Source organism: Carcharodon carcharias, chromosome 23 (assembly GCF_017639515.1).
Source record: "Carcharodon carcharias isolate sCarCar2 chromosome 23, sCarCar2.pri, whole genome shotgun sequence".
Taxonomy (NCBI): domain Eukaryota; kingdom Metazoa; phylum Chordata; class Chondrichthyes; order Lamniformes; family Lamnidae; genus Carcharodon; species Carcharodon carcharias.
Genome location: NC_054489.1, coordinates 9,583,279 through 9,603,514, shown reverse-complemented (window position 1 = coordinate 9,603,514; position 20,236 = coordinate 9,583,279). Strand labels below are relative to the sequence as shown.

At 42.6% G+C, this 20,236-nt stretch overlaps 1 protein-coding gene across 2 annotated transcripts in view; it reads right to left on the bottom strand.

The window, feature by feature from the left end:
* Window positions 1-5,079: 5,079 nt before the first annotated feature.
* Window positions 5,080-20,236, bottom strand: part of lasp1 (LIM and SH3 protein 1) — a 150,003-nt gene continuing 134,846 nt past the window's right edge. Inside the window, exons 5-7 of one of the 2 annotated variants that reach the window (XM_041173240.1) lie at window positions 11,837-11,987; window positions 9,461-9,540; window positions 5,080-8,491 (exon numbers count right to left, since the gene is read on the bottom strand). In XM_041173240.1, the coding sequence (XP_041029174.1) occupies window positions 8,318-8,491; window positions 9,461-9,540; window positions 11,837-11,987 (405 nt within the window). In that variant the 3' untranslated portion in view covers window positions 5,080-8,317. The remainder of the gene's footprint in view (window positions 8,492-9,460; window positions 9,541-11,836; window positions 11,988-20,236) is intronic. The other variant, XM_041173241.1, reaches the window with a different exon arrangement.

Genomic DNA, 20,236 nt, shown 5'->3' with positions numbered 1-20,236 from the left:
CATGGTATCATCTGTGCAAAAGCTGAAGAAGCACATGAGAGAGAAAAATACACCAGATACTTTCTAGAACAATACAGAGTACATGGGCTGGGGAAGGAGGTCATGAATGTAAGTGAGGAGGTTATAGACTAGGTTGAAATAAAAGCAAACTACCTATGGCGGACGCTGGAAATCTGAAATAAAAATAGAAGGAGATGGAAATACTCAGCAGGTCTCACAGCAAGTGCAGTGAGAAAGACAGTTAACGTTTCGAGTCCTTATGAAGAAGGGTCATACACGTTAACTCTGTTTCTCTCTCCACAGATGCTGCCAGACCTGCTGAGCTTTTCCAGCCTCTTAAGTTTTTATTTTAATCACAAAACGAGACGTTTCCAAATTGGCATAGCTCTCTGCACTGATGGGGACGTGCCTACACCTTTAAGACTCAAGAGGCAAATCCTCAGCTATGAGATCCCGCAGATTGGACCAGAATTGAAGGTCTCGCTTCTGCTTATTGGGTGAATGTTGTCAGCTCCATTCTTTAATTAGCTCTCCCAGCTGTCAATCCCCATTTCCGGGTTAAATTGGTATTTGTCCAAACAAGAACGAAATAAAGACAAATGAAAGCCGGTGACATCATTGTTTCCAATTAGATCTTTAGGACAAAATCTGTTGCCCGAAATAAAACCCAACTCAAAAAAAGGGACAAAAATCGTAGGATTTTTCTTTGCATTTAAAGCTCTTTTGTTTGCAAATAGACGAGGGTTTTTCTTTAGCAATTTGCAATTCCAGGATTTTTATTTGCACTGACGTAAGCTGTTTGAAAATCTGCCGAAATGATTACTGAACAATATTTTACACAAACCTGTTGGAAAATGTGTAATGCCAGCCATCTCTCACGGTTCCAAGAGCCTCCGCATTCCAGGTTTGTCAGATCCCCGGTTGCTGCTGCTGCCATGTCTCACAGGACGTAGATGATGTAGGAAAGGATCACTAAACTCACAATGGCAAAAAGCATCAGCAGGAAGACATCCAGCATTGTGAACAGATTGAAAGAGAGACAGGAGGACAGTGAATACACTGCCTTCCCCAATAATGACCCGTTTTCAGATTAATAAGGGAGAGGGCGGGGTGTGGAAGACAGTGAGACGCCAAGTGCATGGGGAGGGAAGTGCATTATGCCTTGAAGTTAACAAGAGCCACAAGAGAAATGGCCTCGATGAGGAAATCTGCCAGGATTGCTACCCTCAATCAATGTCCATGATCCCTTTTAGTGTGTAGGATCTACTCGGAACCAGGTCGCAGCAGGAGACTCCCAGGAGGACAGGAAAGCTTTTAGGGATGTCCTCAAAGCATCCCTGAATTAGACAAATGTAATCACTGACTCATGGGAGTCCTTGGCTTGTGACAGGAAGGCACGGAACACTTCGACAGAATTCGCAGGGAACGTGCAGATGTGAAGTCGAGACATTGGAGGGAACGCACGAACTTCCAAACAACCCATCTACCCAATCCTCCAATATCACCCCATCCCATGTGCGGCAGAGTCTGCAGCTCATGCAGTGGACTTATCAGCTGCCTCAGAATCCATCAAACCAGAGTGGAACGAAGGGCCAGCCTAAGAAGGGGGAGGGGGGATGTAGGAAGAATACAGGACCAGACTGGTCTGTGTCTCTGTTCTTCCAATCCTAACCTCATGTGCCTCCACCACTTGCTTTCTTTTTTAACTTGTTCAAGGAATGTGGGCTTCATTGGCTAAGCCAACATTTATTGCCCATCCCTAATTTCCCTTAAGGTGGTGGTGAGCTGCCTTAAGCCGATGCAGTCCATGTGGCATAGTAGGTACACCCAGTGCTGTTAGGAAGGGCGTTCCAGGATTTTGACCCAGTGACAATGAAGGAATGGCGATACATTGCCAAGTCAGGATGGTGAGTGACTTGGAGGGGAACCTCCAGATGGTGGTGTTCCCATGTATCTGCTGCCCTTATCTCTCAGATGGTAGTGGTTGTGGGTTTGGAAGATGCTGTCCAAGGAGCCTCATCTTCAGCTATTTAGCCTCTAAGCTCTAGTATTCCCTCCCTAAACCTCCCCACCTCTCTTTCCTTTAAGGTACTCCTGAAAGCCTCCCTCTTTGGTAAGCAGCAGCTTGGCCAATCTAAATATCTCTTTCTTTGCCTCAGTGCCAATACCAGCCCGATTATTCTGTTGTGAAGCACCTTGGGTCATTCACTATGTTAAAGGCACAATATAAATGCAACTTGTTGCTTTTGGTGGCACCCCCAGAGTCAAACAGCCTCTTACACACTGTTACCTGGAAAAACTCAGCATGTCTGGCAGTATCAACGGAGAAGAAGAGTTGATGCTGAGTCCTCATGACCCTTCAATAGAACTGAGCGAATCTTAGAAGAGGGGTGAAATATAAGCTGGTTTAAGGTGGGGTTGGGGGGTGGTGTGGTTGTCTACAACCACACCACCACCCCCCCCACCCCAACTTAAACCAGCCTATATTTCACCCCTCTTCTAATATTCACTCAGTTCTGTGGAAGGGTCATGAGGACTCGAAACGTCAACTCTTTTCTTCTCTGCCGATGCTGCCAGACCTGCTGAGTTTTTCCAGGTAATTCTGTTTTTGTTTTGGATTTCCAGCATCCGCAGTTTTTTGTTTTTATCTCTTACACACCGTGTTGAAACACAGATATGGGCAGTAATATAGGAGGACTGTCAGCTCCTGTGGGATTGAACCTGAACAGGAGTCAGCAGCTTCAGCTGAGGAGGGGAGGAGGAGGAAAACGGGAAGGAGTTATAGACTTAAAAAACAAAGTAGTAAATGATGCAAAGAACAGACACCCAATATGATCATAAGTCCCATAAAATCACATGGTGAGGAAGACTATTTATTTAATTTTAATTCATCCATTTATCAATACCTGAGTTCGGATGATTCACAGGTCAACACTCCCAAATTCAGATAATGCACAGGGCCAACACATAGCTTTGGATGATGCACAGCACTAAAAGATGTCAATGGAAGCTCAGTCTACTCACTCAACATCCACACAAGCCACTTTCCAACAACTATCACAAAATATTGATCAGGATCAACATCGAGGATGATCCCCCCCCTCCCCAAAACCCAGTGTGCTGGGGCTAACTGTAGCTTCCCACCATCCCAGTAATCTTGCTTAGAGGGGACAATGCCATAATGTTATCACATTGACAGATGTACTATTGAATTAAGTTTGTATTGCAGCATACACATTGACCCAGCTACCAACATGGTAGCTTTGGCAACTGACCACTTCAGCACCCATACCCACTGAACAGTTCCCCTTCATTCCTTCCCCAACCCACACCCCAGTAACAGTATTGTTACTCTCTGGCTGAAGTGAATTGATTCAGAAAATTGTGATTTTTTTTTTTAAAAACCTTCTTTTAATTTACTTAAAAGGGTTTTTCCTGATGCAGAAAATTTTCTCAGTTTCAGATCAGAGCCTGGAGTTGAGAGGAAGTGAGTTGTGGAATCTTGCTGCCTTCTAGATTGACACTGCAATGCAGTACAAAGGGAGTGCCGCACTGTCAGTGGTGCTGTCTTTCATATGACACATTTAAACAGAGGCACTGTTTCTCTCAGTGAATGTAAAAGATTCCATGCACTATTTTGAAAAGGAGCAGGCAAGTTCTCCCCATGACCTGCAAATATTTAATCCCTCAAACAACAACATTAAAAAAATCTGGTCATTTTCACATTACTGATTGTGGGAGCTTATTGCGCACAAATCACTGCCATATTTCCTATATCACAACAGTGATTACAGCTCAAAAGTACTTTGCAAGTCATGCAGTCTGAGAGAGGATCGATTCATGTTTTAGCTCAATTATTCTACATCAGAACCTAATCTTTGACCTGAAACAGTAACTGTTTCTCCACATGTGCTGCCAGACCTGTTGAGTATTCCAGCATCTTTTCTTTCTATTTCAGATTTCCAGTTGAGTCAGCACTTTTTTGTGAAAGCCCTGGAATGTGAAATACAAGCTTTTTTTTTATTAAACCAGGCATAGTTAAAGAATGAGCACCAATAGCCAAAGACAAAGTTAGAAGGCTGGAAAGGACTTTTCAACTTTAAAAGTTACATGAGAAGATCTCAGTGGTGCTTCTTTAATTAGATGATTTTATAATAGATGATTTTGGATCAATTCAGCTAAGACACTGGGCACAGGTTCAAATAGGCAAAAGACAAATTTGAACAGCTATGAGCACCTACTTCAGATTTTTTTTTTTTAAAAAGTGTATAGCCAGGGGTGTGAAAAATCCTGGCACCAGTTAAGGACCAATCGGATGTTGTGATCCATGTATGTAGTGTTCTGTTGGTTGAGCTAGGATGAGCTCAAAAGGTCTTCCTCATCTCTGTCTGGTGAAGATGATGAACTTCCCGTGTGATATTCTTAATTCATCACATCGAATTGTTCATAACATCAAATTCCAGTGATAAACTGCATGTTGTGTTGCAATCTGAAATTCTCCCCCTTCAGACACAGCCCAGATTTAAAGAGACAAAGCAAATTGTACCTGCTGGATGTTTTCTCTGGTTCAAGAGGTCAGAGGTGAATTTATTAAGTTCACGATTACCTTATTGAAATTCTCCAAACCTTATAAATTGTATATAATCCTAATTAAAACGATACTTCATCAATTCTAATGTCTCAATCTTTTTGACAATGCATTAAACAAGGGATCATGTGCATTCTCAGGTGACCATAAAAGATCACTTGGCACTATTTCAAAGAACAGGGCAGTTCACCCCTCTGTTCTAGCCAATACTTATTCCCTTAATTGTTTAAAAGTTTAATTGGTTGTTATCTCATTGCTTTTTGTGCACAAGCGCTCTGCTGCAATTCCTATGTTACAAAAGGAACTGCACATTGAAGAAGGTACTTCATTGGTTGTAAAGCGTTTTGGGATCATCTGAGGTGATGCAAGACACTATATAAATGCAAGTTCTTCCCTCCTGAGGAATAATACTTTCCATAAACTGAACAGATTAATAGTTCCAATAATAAAACACATTTCTAGATAAATAAATTCCACACTATTGTCCCATATTATTTACCATCATTTAGTTTATTGACAATCTGTCATATAAGAACCATGCCAAAAATACATTTTTTCCTAAAAATTGCAAGCATCATAATGAAGAATTCAGAAATGCCAAGACATGCTTCATCTGAATCACAGATATCCAGTATTTTATGCAATTACTTATATATATCTTTAATACCACCATTTATTTCCAACCATCCTCTTAATTTCCAATTAATTAATTAATCAATCAATCAATCATCAAATTCTTGCAACAACTCCTTTTTAAACATTCTGCACGTTGTATAGTTGGTCTTGCAAAATGTCACACAAATCAATGGCACTTTCTCAGCCCAGCTGATTTAAGATGAATAGAGGAGGACATTCCCTTTGCTGATGAACCCCACTTCTTGTAAGCTACTGTGTGAGGGATGGGGTTGCTGAGACATATGCTGTGGCTGGGGATAACCCAGAGTACTTCACGGTGAAATACCTTTAACCTTATCCCCCCCACCCCCCCACCTCAAGTTCAACAAACCAACACATATCAATGGAACTGTAGCTTAAACACAGTTGCTCCCCTTGCACTTAGCCTCATTTTAAACCAGCCACCCAGAGACCAAAGCTAATTCCAGATACTTCCTCTTTGCGGGTGCTTGGGTAACTCAATAACATCTTTAGCAAAAGCTCTAAGCTGAACATGATAAGCATGGTGTATAAAAACACAATTTTTCTACCAATTCATTAGCGATAACAGCTGCGAGTTTCAAATTAAATAGCATGTTAAGACTAAGCAGTTAATGTACTGATTCCATGGAATGTTGTAAGAGTCATTAATATTGGCACGGAATGTCTACACATTTGTGTTTATGTACATACCTTCAGTGGTCCGCTAGCTTAGCTGCCTGAACTTTACCAGCATATCAGTTAACCAGTTATGTAAAGAGTAGGCCATTTCACGTAAGGATTCCATTGCTTTTGCTGTTTTTAGAGCCAAAAACATGAGCAGCACCCCTCCACACAATTATCCAATTGCTACAAAATATTTCTGTACTTGTGATGCACGGTCTAGATTAAAGGCTGACACCTGATTGAAGACTGTTCCAACATTTAATCAATATTCTATTCAGTAGAGCACAACCGTCTCATATTTATTTCACTGTAAACAGTCAAAATAAACCCAGCTTCCACCTCAAAATGCTCAGAGGATTTACAATGCTTTCTAAGGATGCTGGGCAGTTTGCTATAGAACATAACAGCAGAAAGCTGTTAGACAGAGCTTTGGATGATACAATACAATCTTCTGAGAGATTTAATCAACCCATCAACATCATGTTCATGACCAAAAGTAGGAATTGATCAACTAATTTGTATAATACCAGTCAAAACAGCCAACTTACAAATGAATGACTTGTTGACACCTTTTAAGAAATAGTGGTACCACTGAGGGCAGCTGGTGCACTTCTGGCACCTGAGTTCATAAATGGACATATACATTGGCACAGCAAGATAGGTGCTGCTGCTCTCTTCATGTCTCTGAATGAGATACAGCGAGTGTGTGTAAAGAGATCCCAGACTAGTTCCCACTGGCTCAATGCTCAGGTGGTGGAGGGAGTTGCTTGGAGACAGGTCTCCATTGTCAGCACAACTTTACTTGATAGGAATGATAAAATGTTGTTCAGGCAACCTTTTCCACAGCAAACTGATTCAATCTCACTAAAGCCCCAAGTATTATAAATTAACACAGTAATGATTCAAAAGCAACATGCATTAATCCCTGTTAGACTAAGCATTTTCTTTCCATCTCTCTTCAAGTTGCATATTTTAGCCAACTTGAGCCTTTCACAGTTTCATTTCAATGGCATAAAATGCTTCAAAATCTGATTTTCAAAATGGGACAAAAACATAGCAAATTAGATCGAGTTTGCAGATGTCACTAACGAGAAGCTCCAGCATAGATTTGAAATGAGTGGCAGATGTTGGATGAACAGCCGAAGGTTGGATCACTGATCTTGCAAACATATTGAATGGGACAAATATCTTTCAGGTTTTATTGGAACACCAATCTTGTAATTGCAAAATGTTACACCAGTTGAGTGTAACAAAGACTGATTTTTCATACAGTCGGGTTTAGGATTGGGGGGGGGTTGCAGGGGAAGAGAGGTGGGGGGGGGGGGGGAAAGATTGGCAGCAGGTTTCATCCACTTCTCCAATTCCATGGAGCAATTGAACTTCTGATGTCAGTCACCCACCCAGTCCATAATATCCACTGCCATTTTTGAGGAAAAGGACAGTTATGGAGGCTTTTTGTTCCAACCTGCTTGCTTCACTTCTTCTAAAAATTGCAAGAGCCAAAAGGGTCCACTATCTGTAGGGGACAATACATTGAGATTTCTGGTTTTACAAGAATTGTGGACAAGTTCCATTGAACAATTTGGCTGTGATAATTCGCACACAGTCAAATAATGTTCCTGCACTCACTCACTAGGTTAACACATTAAGAATGAGGTAAAAAAAAAAAAATAGCATTTAGAACACTGGAAATCCAGTCTTCCTGTTATCTGTGTGTCTGTGATTCTCTCTCTCTATGCACACCTGTGAGTCTGTGTCCCTCTGAGTTGTGTGTTTTTCTGTGTTGTCTGTGTGTGTATTGTGTCTGTGTCTCTGTGTGTTATGTGCATCTGTGTCTCTCCATGTGGTGCGTGTCTGTGTCTCTCGCTCTCGGTTAGAGTTGAAGAATCAAACAAGATTTTTGACAAACTTTATTCAAACTCTCCCTCCAGCCGAGCGAACAATCCTGTATTTTGGTCCTGCTCTACCTCGAGTTATTTCAGCAATTTACAAGCAAAAAGAACCATGCTTCAGTGTAACTAGGATAGTTGTGACTAAAAGAGGCTTAATTTGAGATTATCCAAATCAATCATCAAGTACGGTAATCCAGAACCAAGAATTTCAAATTAAGGATCTGCAAAGAGTCAGATTATTTAAAAAAAAGGGAGTTGGACAATGCAGAGCAGTGAAAAGCTTCAACAGCTGACTAGCTTTCCCTCTTCAGGATAGTTAAGCCAAAGAAAATTTTGACTGTATTCCAATAATACTAAGATCAGAGAAATGGAAATAGCTATGTTATGTAATCGGAACCACAATTTAATACATTATTGTTTTTACTTAATATTTTTGTCAAATTACTGTTGGGATCCATACGTAATTTATTTATAATATATATAACCAAAGCATAAGCAGGCGTAGATCTGGGCTCCATTACACCGCTTCTACGTAGTTAGCTGGCAGCATGCCAGTGTCGCCTGTTCTCTCCACGGTGCCATACATCCATCCCTCGTCAATCTGTTGTACATCAACAATTAAGTCGCCATCTAAGAATGAGATCTCATCGTCGTCAGCTGCTGCATAGTCGTACACAGCTCTATATCGCTTCTACCAAACAACAGGATAAAAGAGAGAGATTATCAAAGGAGTCGTTTAGCTCCCCACCCACCATCACACACACATTGCCCACCCTCCCATTACAGTTCTATGGGTGAAGTTAACCATCTGGACCCTCACTAAATGACCACTCTTCATGTGCTTCAAGTAACATCCACAGCTCATGGGGTAACATTCTTACCTCTAAATGCGTGGGTTCAAGTCCCATTCTGGAGACTGGAGGACATTTTTTTCTATTATTTCAATGCGGTGAGAGCATCGCTGGCTAAGTCAGCATTTTTTGCCCATCCTTAATTGCCCTTGAGAAGGTGGTGGTGAGCCACCTTCTTGAGCCACTGCAGTCCATGTGGTGTAGGTACACCCACGGTGCTGTTAGGGAGGGAGTTCCAGGACTTTGATCCAGCGGCAGTGAAGGAACAGCCATGTATTTCCAAGTCAGGATGGTGTGTGACTTGGTGTTGGTGTTCCCATGCATTTGCTGCCTTTGTCCTTCGAGGTGGTAGTGGTGGCGAATTTGGAAGCCACTGTCAAAGGGGTCTTGCTCAATTGCTTCTTGCATATGGTACACACCGCTGCTTCTGTGCATCTGTTAATCCAGGTTAACATTTCCAGTGCAGTCATGCTTCACTGTCAGAGGTGCTGTCTTTCAGATGAGACAGTGAACCGAGCCCCCATTCACCCATTCAGGTGGATGAGAAAGATCCCATGACACCATTTCAAAAAACAGCTGGGGTAATCTTCCCAGTATTCTGGTCAATATTTATCCCTCAGCCATCACAAGAATTGGTATCTGCTTCTTTCTCTCATCGCTCTTTGTGGGATCTTGCTAAAATTGGGAGCTACATTTCCAACATTACAATAGCTGTTGACTGAGTGGGCTGAACTTTGGTGCAAGATGCTATAGAAGTGCAAGTTATTTCTTACCCACAGAACAGTTAGAGGGCTCAAACAAGAACTTACCCCTGTTGAGGAAGGTGGGGCACATGGTGCAGCGGGCGGAGTGTAGTCTTGGGATTGGGGTTCCTGATGTTGCTGGTAGCCTGAATAAAGGCAAGAGAATTAAACAGGGTTTGGGAACAACTTGCATTATTGTAGCAAAGGCTTCAAAATGAAGCATTGAAAATATGCTTTTGTCTCTAAATTTTGAAGAGGTGATTCAACACGAAAAAGTGTTCCACAGCATCACAGTCCCTGTCCTATTCTCAAGAAACTTCTCTCTGCTTCTTCACCAGGATCTGTGTCTGTGTCTTTGTTTTCTGCAACTGCGTCCTACACCCTTTGTAGAACCCAAGCTGTAATTCAATATCCCAATTAACTGTCAATTTATCCTTTGCTTCAGTTCCATAGCAACCCCAGCCAGAGATTAACTTCTCAAAATCTAATGATGTCATATCCAAGAAGTCCAATTAGCCTCACATTCCAGAATTATCTTAGTTTCACTTTGGACGTAAAGGGACAGCTCACAAAGAAAATTTAGAATTTTTCCCAAAGCACAAGGGTCATGACACCCAAATGGCCCCTAATGTTCTTCCAGCATGATCTTGTAAATCTTCCCTATGGTTCCAGAATTTCTTTCTCCCCACACCACCCCCCAAACCCCCAGCAAGTTTGGAAGAACTTTTCTTGCATCGCAGTGAGGTGACCAGACACTGGTGGATTTTATGAATGCAAGCCAGAGGGAGAATATCGTCACAGCTGCTTTTTCATGAAAGTCCCTTTTAACATGTTCAATCACGTTGTGTTGATATGGTTCTCTCAGTTTCCCTTCATCAGAGGTGGAGACGTTGGCAACTGCATTTCAACCAAACTGAACACCAGCCGTCCACTCACCCCCCCCACCCCCAACCTCCCGCCCCCTGTCCACTCAACCCCACCCCCAACCTCACACCAGCCGTCCACTCACCCCCCCACCCCCAACCTCACACCAGCTGTCCACTCACCCCCCCACCCCCAACCTCACGCCAGCCGTCCACTCACCCCACCATCCCCAACCTCACATCAGCCGTCCACTCACCCCCACCCCCAACCTCACACCAGCCGTCCACTCACCCTCCACCCCCAACCTCATGCCAGCTGCCCACTCACCCCACCATCCCCAACCTCACACCAGCCGTCCACTCACCCCACCATCCCCAACCTCACACCAGCCGTCCACTCACCCCCACCCCCAACCTCACACCAGCCGTCCACTCACCCTCCACCCCCAACCTCATGCCAGCTGCCCACTCACCCCCACCCCCAACCTCATACCAACTGTCCATTCACCCCCATCCCCAACCTCACACCAGCATCCACAGAGGCCAATGATGGAAATGAGAAGACAGGAGTTAATTAACACCGCTCATACTCGGAACACTAAATAAGTAGAACAATGAATATGATTTGGGAAAGGAAAGGGATGGAAATGGGAAAGAAATGCAAGGCCTAAGGGTGAGGGGAGGATGCAAATTTAAGAAGTTTAGAGATGGGGGTGGAAATTGAAGAAATGTCGAGTTACAAAAGCTAGCTATTTGCAATGGTACAGGATACACACCATGCAGCAAAACCATAGCTCCCCTTTTGTGGTACTGCACATATAGCACCATAGAGTCAGCAAATCATGATCAGGATGACAGGGGCTGTGGTTGGAATAAAAGAGGTAGAGCTAGAATGTCACTTTGAATCATCAGGTGTGTGCGCATATGTTTGATCACATCCCTACTGAATGAAGACCTACCTAGCTAGACAATTGCTGCTCCAGTCAACTATCTATTTATTTTAAAAACTTTAGGATGGATGTCATGGCTTGGATATCAAGGAAGGCGGAGGAGGGATTTACCAGAATGGAGGCTGGGTTGATGACTTCAGGTGCACAGAGGTTGGGGTTGATCTCCTTGGAGCAGGGCAGGTTAAGGGGAGATTTGATAGGGGGTTAAAATATTCCTTTACAATCTTCCATACCCAATAAACCAAACAGGACCAGACAGGAGGAATTATAACAGAAAAAACAGGACCAATCAACCTTGCTAACTAAAGATGGGATTCTAATGTGATACATAATTTGGTAAAGAGTATCGAAAGGGTTAACTTGGAGCACTAATTCAAATTATAGTGAAATTTGGACAAGGATACAAATTATTGAAAGACAAATGCAGGATTGACATTGGGAAGGTCTTCAGACAATGAGTGGTCAACCCAATTGACAATTTCAAAGCCAAGAGTGTTAAGAGTCTTGTTAGTGGACCTCTTGAGAGGGCAGCAGATGCAAAAACCCACTGCTAGATGTTTTAACGTGTTAGGGACCGGGGACTGGTGGTCATACTTAGAACCAAAGATTGACTGACTGGTCTTCCTCACCCGTCTTTAGTTTGCGATCGTGTGTGCTTGGCAGCTCACCTCGATGCATCTCAGGCTGGACATTGTGTTGTGGAATATCATTCGAGTTCCTTCGTTCACCAGCTGCAGCAGAAGTGCCTTTGCTTTTCTCAAATTCTTCATGATATTTTATCTGATGGCAAAAAAAAATGTTTTAAAAAATTCACACGTTAGAAACAAATCATGGTTGTAGCTCATCGCTCTGGGGGAGTGAAACAGTCACTTCATTAACCTGCTTTAAATATGTGGTTAACCCTAGTGGTGGACTCTACTCCAGTGTCATAGCACTGAGTCCCCATGAAGGTTAACAAATGGGGACCATGTAACAGGAAAGACTGAGCAGGCTGGGTCTCTTATCTTTAGAAACAGGAGGGCTGTGGGAAGACCTAATAGATCTTGAACATTATTAAAGGGTTTGATCAGAAAGTAGTGAAAATGTTCCATTGGTGGGGAGGAGATCAGGAGTCAGGGCTATAATTGTATATTATAATAACAGTTAAATATAAATCCAATGAGGAATTATTTACCCAGAGTGGTGAAACTATAGAACTTAACACCAAGAGGAGGACAGCATAGGTGTATTTAAGGGGAAGAGGTGACCTTGTGACACAGTGGGTAGCATCCCTGCATCTGAGCCAGAAGTTCCGGGTTCAAGTCCAACTCCAACTCCAGGGCTTGAGTGGCCAAGAAAGATGCAGTCATAATGTGGCCAAACAGGTTGATTATCAACCTGCAAATCCTTCCAACACATGCCAATGACAGGTGGTAAGAACAGGAAAGGTTCCTGGTCAGTCATGTGATGGAAAGAACATTGGAGACTCCACTATCGCCATCCTTGGCTCCAGATTACAACATGTATGTAAAATTGCATGTTGCCACAGCAACCCAGACTTCCTGTGTGAACTGTAACACCTTATATTACCTGTAACTGTAACACCTGGAGGCCACATAAGTGTAAGAGGAATAGGAGGATAGGATTTGAAGAAGAGGGGTGGGAGTAGCAAGCATAGACCAATTGGGCTGAATGGCCTGTTTCTGTTCTACATAAACATGCTTCGCAGATTTCATTGGCCATTATAAACGTGGGACTCTGGAAAGGTGAAGTTCGTGCAGGTTAATGGAAATGGTAGCCAAGGACAAGTAACCTAGGGACAGCTGCTGGGGAATTTAAATTCAATTACTTAATAAATCAGTAGTTGGTGACCAGATAACCAACACATTGTCACTAATGTCCTCTCAGGAAGGAAATCTACTGCCCTTACCTAGCCTGGCCTACATGTGACTCCAGACCCACAGCAATGTGGTTGCCTTCTTAAATAGCCTAGCAAACCATTCAGTTTTATTCAAGAAGGTGGCTTACCACCACCTTCCCAAGGGCAACTGGGGCACTAAATGCCAACCTTGCCAGCAACTCTCACATCCCTTGACTGAATCCAAAGAACAGTTTGAAACCTCACTTATTTCCCGAACATGCTTTTCCACCCCCTTCCACAAGGTGATGCTCTCACATGGAATAAATTAATGTTACGCTCTCATTAAGCCAAATTCTCAGGACATCAACAGTTTCCATAGAAACACTTCAAAGACAAATGCACACCCATTCAATTAACTTCAGTGTGTCTATAACCTGATGTTAACACACATGCTCAGACAACACACGCTGCAGTACTGCACACTAGCTGTTCTTTCACTCGTTCAACAACTGCAAACTGCATGTGCATAACAGACACACTGCTACATACCAATTGACAATTGTATACGAGTTGGCTGGTTAGGAAAGCAGTTCCTACAGTAAAAATACCAGCTTTTAGATTATAATTACATAATAAAGACCGTGTATTTGTAGATTTATATTGCAAGTGTTAACTGATAACATTGCAAGATCATTGGAACAGGAAAATATCATTCAGCCCTTAACCCATTCCATTAAAATCATGGCTAATCTGCATCTTAACTCTATCTGCCCACCTTGATTCTGTAACCCTTAATACCCTTGTTCAATAAAAATCAATCTCAATTTTGAAATTTTCAATTGACCTCTGGCCTCAAAAGCATTTTGGGGAAAGAGTTCCAGATGTCCACGACCCTTTGGGTGAAGAATTGTTTCTTGACATCAAGCTAATTTTTAAGATTATGCCTTCTTGTCCGCAAGGGATGATAGGCATCTCTCTCCATTTGAGAAGAGACAATCGGTTACATAGGCTGAGGCCTCCCATGAACTACTGGAACCTGCAGTTTTGTCCTGCCTCCGAGTTCTATTCCATCATCTAACCAGCAGGGGGAGGCAGAGAGCCAACATCATACCAGGAAAACGCCGTAAAGCCTCTCCCGTTCTCTGTGGTCAGATGACAGGAATAAATCACATGCCTTCCCTTTTCCTGTCCCCTTTCCCAACCACTGCCACCCCCCCGAGCATTGCCCCAGGCAAGAAAAGGCATGAGCATGAGGAATTCAGTTAGCGTGGACTGTGTATCGTAGCCACAGTTACAGACCAGGCTTTTTAACAAATGGGACTGAAACAAAAACCGTACTGAGCTGTTGCTCCTTCACTGGCTTCCCAGACATGCAATTCCTCACACATTCTTCCCTGGTAGAATCACCTCCCTAAGAGAGACTCCTTTCCAGAATCTCACCCAACCCATTCTTCACCGGCAACCCCCAGGCCATTTAATCTTTACTGGGCATCGCGATCAGGCCTAAGTCATCACTTCAACCAAAGTAACCATTTTCTGGCATTAGTTGTGGCTCAGAGGTAGCACTCTTGAGTCTAAAGGTTCTGGGTTCAATTCCCACTCCAGAGACTTGAGCACAATAAAATCCATGTGGGCTGACACTCCATTGCTGTGGAGGTGCCTTCTTTCTCATGAGACATTAAACACAGGGCCCCGCATCTGCACTCTCAGGTGTACTTCAAAAGAAATAACTCCATGGTACAACCTTGAGGCTGAGAAAGAGGTTTCCTACGTGTCTTGGGCAATATCTATCAACAACTACAAAAGCTTGCATTTATAATAGTACCTTAAATACTGTAAAACGTCTCAAGATGCTTCACAGGAGCGTTCTCAGTTAAAATTGGACTCCGAGCCTCATAAGGAGACCTTAGGCCCGATGACTGAAAGCTTGGTCAAAGAGGCACGTTTTAAGGAGTATCTTAAAAGGAGGTAAGAGGCAGAGGGGTTTAGGGAAGGAATTCCAGAGTTTAGGTTATGGCTTAATGGTGGACTGATTAAAATTGGGGATGTGCAAGAGGTGAAAGTCAAGAGGGTTGTGGGGTTGAGAAGGTTCCAGGGATAGGGAGGGTTGAGGCAATGGCAGGGTTTGAAAATTAGGGAATTTTAACGTTGAGGCATTGCTAGACCGGGAACCCATGTAGATCTGGGATCACTGGGCTGATGGGTGAATAAGACTTAATGCAGTGATGTTTTAGATAAGCTCAACTTTCTAGAGAATAGAAGATGTCGGGCCACCCAGGAGGGCATTGGAATAATCAAATCTAAAGGGAGAAGGTTCCATTGCGAGTTCTTGAAAAGTTGAGATTTGAAAACCTTGTGCGAAAAATGGATTTCAGTGAGGTTGATTGGCTCACCATATAACAAGCATCTGGGGGAGTTGAGGAGGGATCCATAGCATTTGGTTGAGGTGGCATCTGTCACTTGGTTTCAGAGTTTGGTGTGTCTGACCACAGGGTGCCTATTGGTTTACACAGAATGTACTTACTGTGAACATCAGAGTATAAGATAGCTTTGTAACTTGTGTCATCTTTACAAATCTGAATATATCTGTAAAGGTATAGTTGTGGGTGAAGGAATATTGTAACATAGTTCATCTTTTCTTGTTAAATAAATGTTTTATGTTTCGTTAAAAGTTCATCAGCTGACTCCTGCAGCTCTATTCAGTAGCTACTCTCCACATATTTAAACAAACAAATTAAAGGTTAGGATCTATCAAGCTGGGTTCCACTCAGGAATCAGGCTTGTCCAGGGGTAACCTTAGCTGGGGATCATAAGTCCTCACTGTAGAAGACACAAATAACATCTCAAAAATAAGTGTAAATTAAGAGGTGAAACAGAGGAACTTAAAACATTTACAATCACCAGGGAAAGGGTACTGAGAAAATTATTAGAACTAAAAGCAGACAAGTCCCCAGGTCCCCAGGACTTCATTGTAGGCTTTTAAAAGAAATGGCTGATGAGATGGTAGACGCATTGGTTTTAATTTTCCAAAATTCCCTAGATTCTGGAAAGGTTCCATCAGATTGGAAAATAAAAAGGTAACTCCTCTTTTCAACAAAAAAAGAGGGACAGAAAGCAGGAAACTACAGGCCAATTACCTTAACATTTTCATAGAGAAAATGCTGGATCTATCATTGAGGAGGTTATAGCAGGGCACTTAGAAAATCGCGATGCAATCAAGCAGAGTCAGCATGGTTTTGTGAAAGGAAAGGGTTTGACTAGTCTATAAGCATCCTTTGAAGAAGTAACAAGCAACGTGGATAAAGGGGAACCTGTAGATGTGGTGTTTTTGGATTTCCAGGAGGCATTTGACAAGGGGCCACATCAAAGGTAACTACACAAAATAAGAACTCATGGTGTAGGGGGTAACATATGGATAGAGGATTGGTAAGCTAACAGAGTAGGGATAAATGGGTCATTTTCAGGTTGATAAGTTGTAATGAGTGGATTGCCACAGGGATCAGTGTTGGGGCTTCAATATTTACAATTTATATCAATGATTTGGATGAAGGGAGCAAATGTATGGTTGCTAAACTTGCTGTTGGCACAAAGGTAGGGAGGAGAGGAAGTTGTGAAGACCATTGCGGAGCCTGCAAAGGGATATAGATAGGTTAAGTGAGTGGGCAAAAATCTGGCAGGTGGAGTATAATGTGGGAAACTTGTCTACTTAGGCAGGAAGAATAGAAAAGCAGCATATTATTTAAATGGAGAAAGATTGCAAAGCTCTATGGTTCAGAGGGATCTGGGTGTCCTGGTACATGAATCACGATAAGTTAGCGTGCAAGTACAGCAAGTGAACTGAAGGCAGATAGGATGTTGTCATTGATTACAAAGGAAATGGAATATAAAAATAGGGAAGTTTTGCTACAGTTGTACAGTGCGTTGGTGAGACCACATCTGGAGTACTGTGCACAGTTTTGGTCTCCTTATTTGAGGAAGGATATAATTACAATAGTTGCCGTGCAGGGAATGTTCACTTGACTGACACCTGGGATGTGGGGAGTTGTTTTATGAGGAAAGATTGGACAAGTTGGGCTTGTATCCATTGGAGTTTAGAAAATCAAGAGATGATCTTATTGAAACATATAAGATCCTGAGGAGACTTGACAGGATGGATGCTGAGAGGATGTTTCCCTTTGTGGAGGAGTCTAGAACTAGGGGACAATTTAAAAATAAGGGGTCTCCCATTTAAGTCAGGGATGAGGAGAATTTCCTTCTCTCAGGCGGTCATTAGTACGTGGATCTCTCTTTCCCGGAGACCTCTGGAGACACAGTCATTGAATATTTTTATGGCAGACTTCCCAGTCAATCAAGAATCTAAGGGTATAGGGGTTTGAACAGGAGGTTGAGACCACAATCAGATAAGCCATGATCTTATCAAATGGTGAGCAGGCTTGAGGGACCGAATGGCCTATTCCTGCTCCTAATTCTTAAGTATGTATCCCATATACGATCCCTCCCCGCTCCCTTCCCTCGCCCCAGAGGGATCATGGGATGTGAGGCTTTGAGACATAAGACTGGAAAATGCAATTTTGCTAGCTGGTGAAAAACTAGCATTCCCCCTTTCCTCGTTGGAAGATTAATTTTTCTGAGGGGGTGCTGGTAGTACAAATTCAGCTCATGACATATTTCAGCACAAAGCATTTCCGCCTGAGCTCAGTACACCCTCCCCACCTCTTCATAAACTGTACCGTCCAAACTGCAAGCTCAACTTGGCTCCAGAATTTAAAAATAAAACACACCACACGCTGTGTGGGCTAACAGACAACGGATGCAAAGTCACATGAATTGTATTTTTCCATTTTTAGAAATTAGTCACTGCAAAAAAAAACCATAAAAGGTATTCACATGTGCACTTTATTTTAAAAAAGGGAGAATCACAGGAAGCCACAAGAAAGCTTTTTGATTTGCCTCATCATGCTGTCAGCCACTGGTTATAATCCAGAGGAGATCCATTTAACAACCAACCATGTCCACTCCTCAACAATAGTTCAAAGAATCTTTTGAAAAATTGCATTTCTGCAGAATAACTTTTGCGCCACTTTTTGAGTAGCTAATCCAGGGCTTGAAGCTTGGGGCCCCATCAACAGCAAAGGTATCAGAGGAGACAGCCAGAAGCACACCATAGGCTTTCAGCATGCAGATTGATTTTCGATATGCAGAGGGTCATGTAACCGGCCTGGGTAAATAGAGTTGAACCACATCAGCCATGCTCCAACTGAACAGTAGAAAACAAAATTGAGGGGCTGAATGGCCTCCTCCTGTTGCTATGTTGATGGTTGGGCACCAGATGAGAGGACAACTTACATTCTATTCTGAACAACTAGGCAACTTCTGCTACCAACACACCATTCTTCGCACATGAGCTTAGAGAGTGAGCAGATACTTTTTTTTTAACCATAACAGACACTGTTTAGCCTTCTGGTTTCATTTGACAGCAGCAAAAGCACTGGGGTTGTGATTTCTGATCAGACTGGAATGTGAGTAATGGGTGTGGTATCCGGAACCTGCTGATGCATAAGAGACCTGTGGCCCACCATGAGTCAGCAAACAGCTTGGAGGGGGCAGGGAAGAAAAAGCAAATCATCCAAGGCACTTGACCTTGTTTTGATTAAGGATTGCAGCTTATAAATCTGGGTGTTACTCCCAGGGGATACAAGAGGGCTCTGCAAATATCTCTTGGAAACTACCGGAATATCCTTAGTGGGTCTTCCAATACAACTCAGTAATTTGCAAATTGTTTATCGGTAATTTGGCTATCGTCACAGTAATATGTCAAGAGTAATAGACTGCTCTAAACACATTCAAATAAAATCAGTCCCTCTATGAATGATGAGGGTCACTGGATAATTAAAACACTTCAGAATCTTGCACCCTGTATTTCCCAGCCTGAAACTGCTTCACCAATCCATTGCTGGAAAATAATTTTGAAAGTATACCTGCGTACGTGTTAATACACTAATAACTGTGGCACTGCCATTTCTGAGTCAGAGAGCTGTGGATTCAAGTCCCCCCCTCCAGAGACTTGAGCATGTAATCCAGGCTGACACTCCCAGTGCAGCACAGAGGGAGCAAGAGGTCCCAGCGTAGTATTTGATGCACAGGAGCTCTCCCACCATCTTGGCCAATGTTTGTCCCTCACCCAACACCTAAAGCAAATAACCTGGCCACTTATTTCACTGCTGTTTGAGGGGGCTTGATGCATGCAAAATGGCTGCCACATTTCAACAAAGATTACAATTTAAAAGTACTTTATTGGTTGTAAAGCACTTTGGGATGAGTTGAGGTTGAGCAAGTCACTACATAAATGCAGGTCTTTCAAATTGCCGTGCATTGTATGGTTCCCCAATTGCTTGTGTAGATTCTATTAAAGAATTAACTCAGTGAGGGGGTTTCAGAGAAGTTGAAAGGGTGAAGAGTGGCTGCCAATGGTGGCAAAGGGAATAAGTTGTCCATCAGCCTTAGGGGATAGGAGGGAGTCAAAGAGACAAATAGCCCCCAGAGATCATTGAGATGGGGCATGAACAAGAGATCTGGAGACATCTTTCGTCTTTGATAGCATTTAGAAACCTCCTCCAATAAAAAAAAGCTATGCCACAACAGTAAAATATATATTTTTTAAATTATTATGCAAGTGATGTGATGATAGGGAAGAAAGTCAAATAAAGATCAGGGATATGGTTAAATAATTGAGTGATTGGTTACACTGGAACAATCCCATCCAAAGAGGATCTTCAATAGGGAAATATTTTAGGCAAACTGAAAACATAAGAGCAAGAGTTTGTCTGAAGAAGAACAATTCTAATGAAAGCTCATTGGCCTGGAACATTAACTCTGTTTCTCTCTCCGCAGACACTGCTGGGCCTGCTATGTGTTTCCTGCACTTTCTGGTTTTATTTCCAAGAGTATAAATTTGGAATAAAGTCAAACTGGCACATGCTACTAAACCTTTGAAAAGTAGAGGAGAGGCAGCATGCAATGATTAATGGATTGAAGACAACAATTATCCCCTCAGGCAGAATAACTGGGATATGGGATTGTTTCAATCTTCATGCAACAACATCTAGGGGGAAAAACTACTGCCAGAGGCAGCAAACACCAAGAGAATTTTCACAAGTCAAGGCATGTGTCTCTTTCACTTTTCATCAGA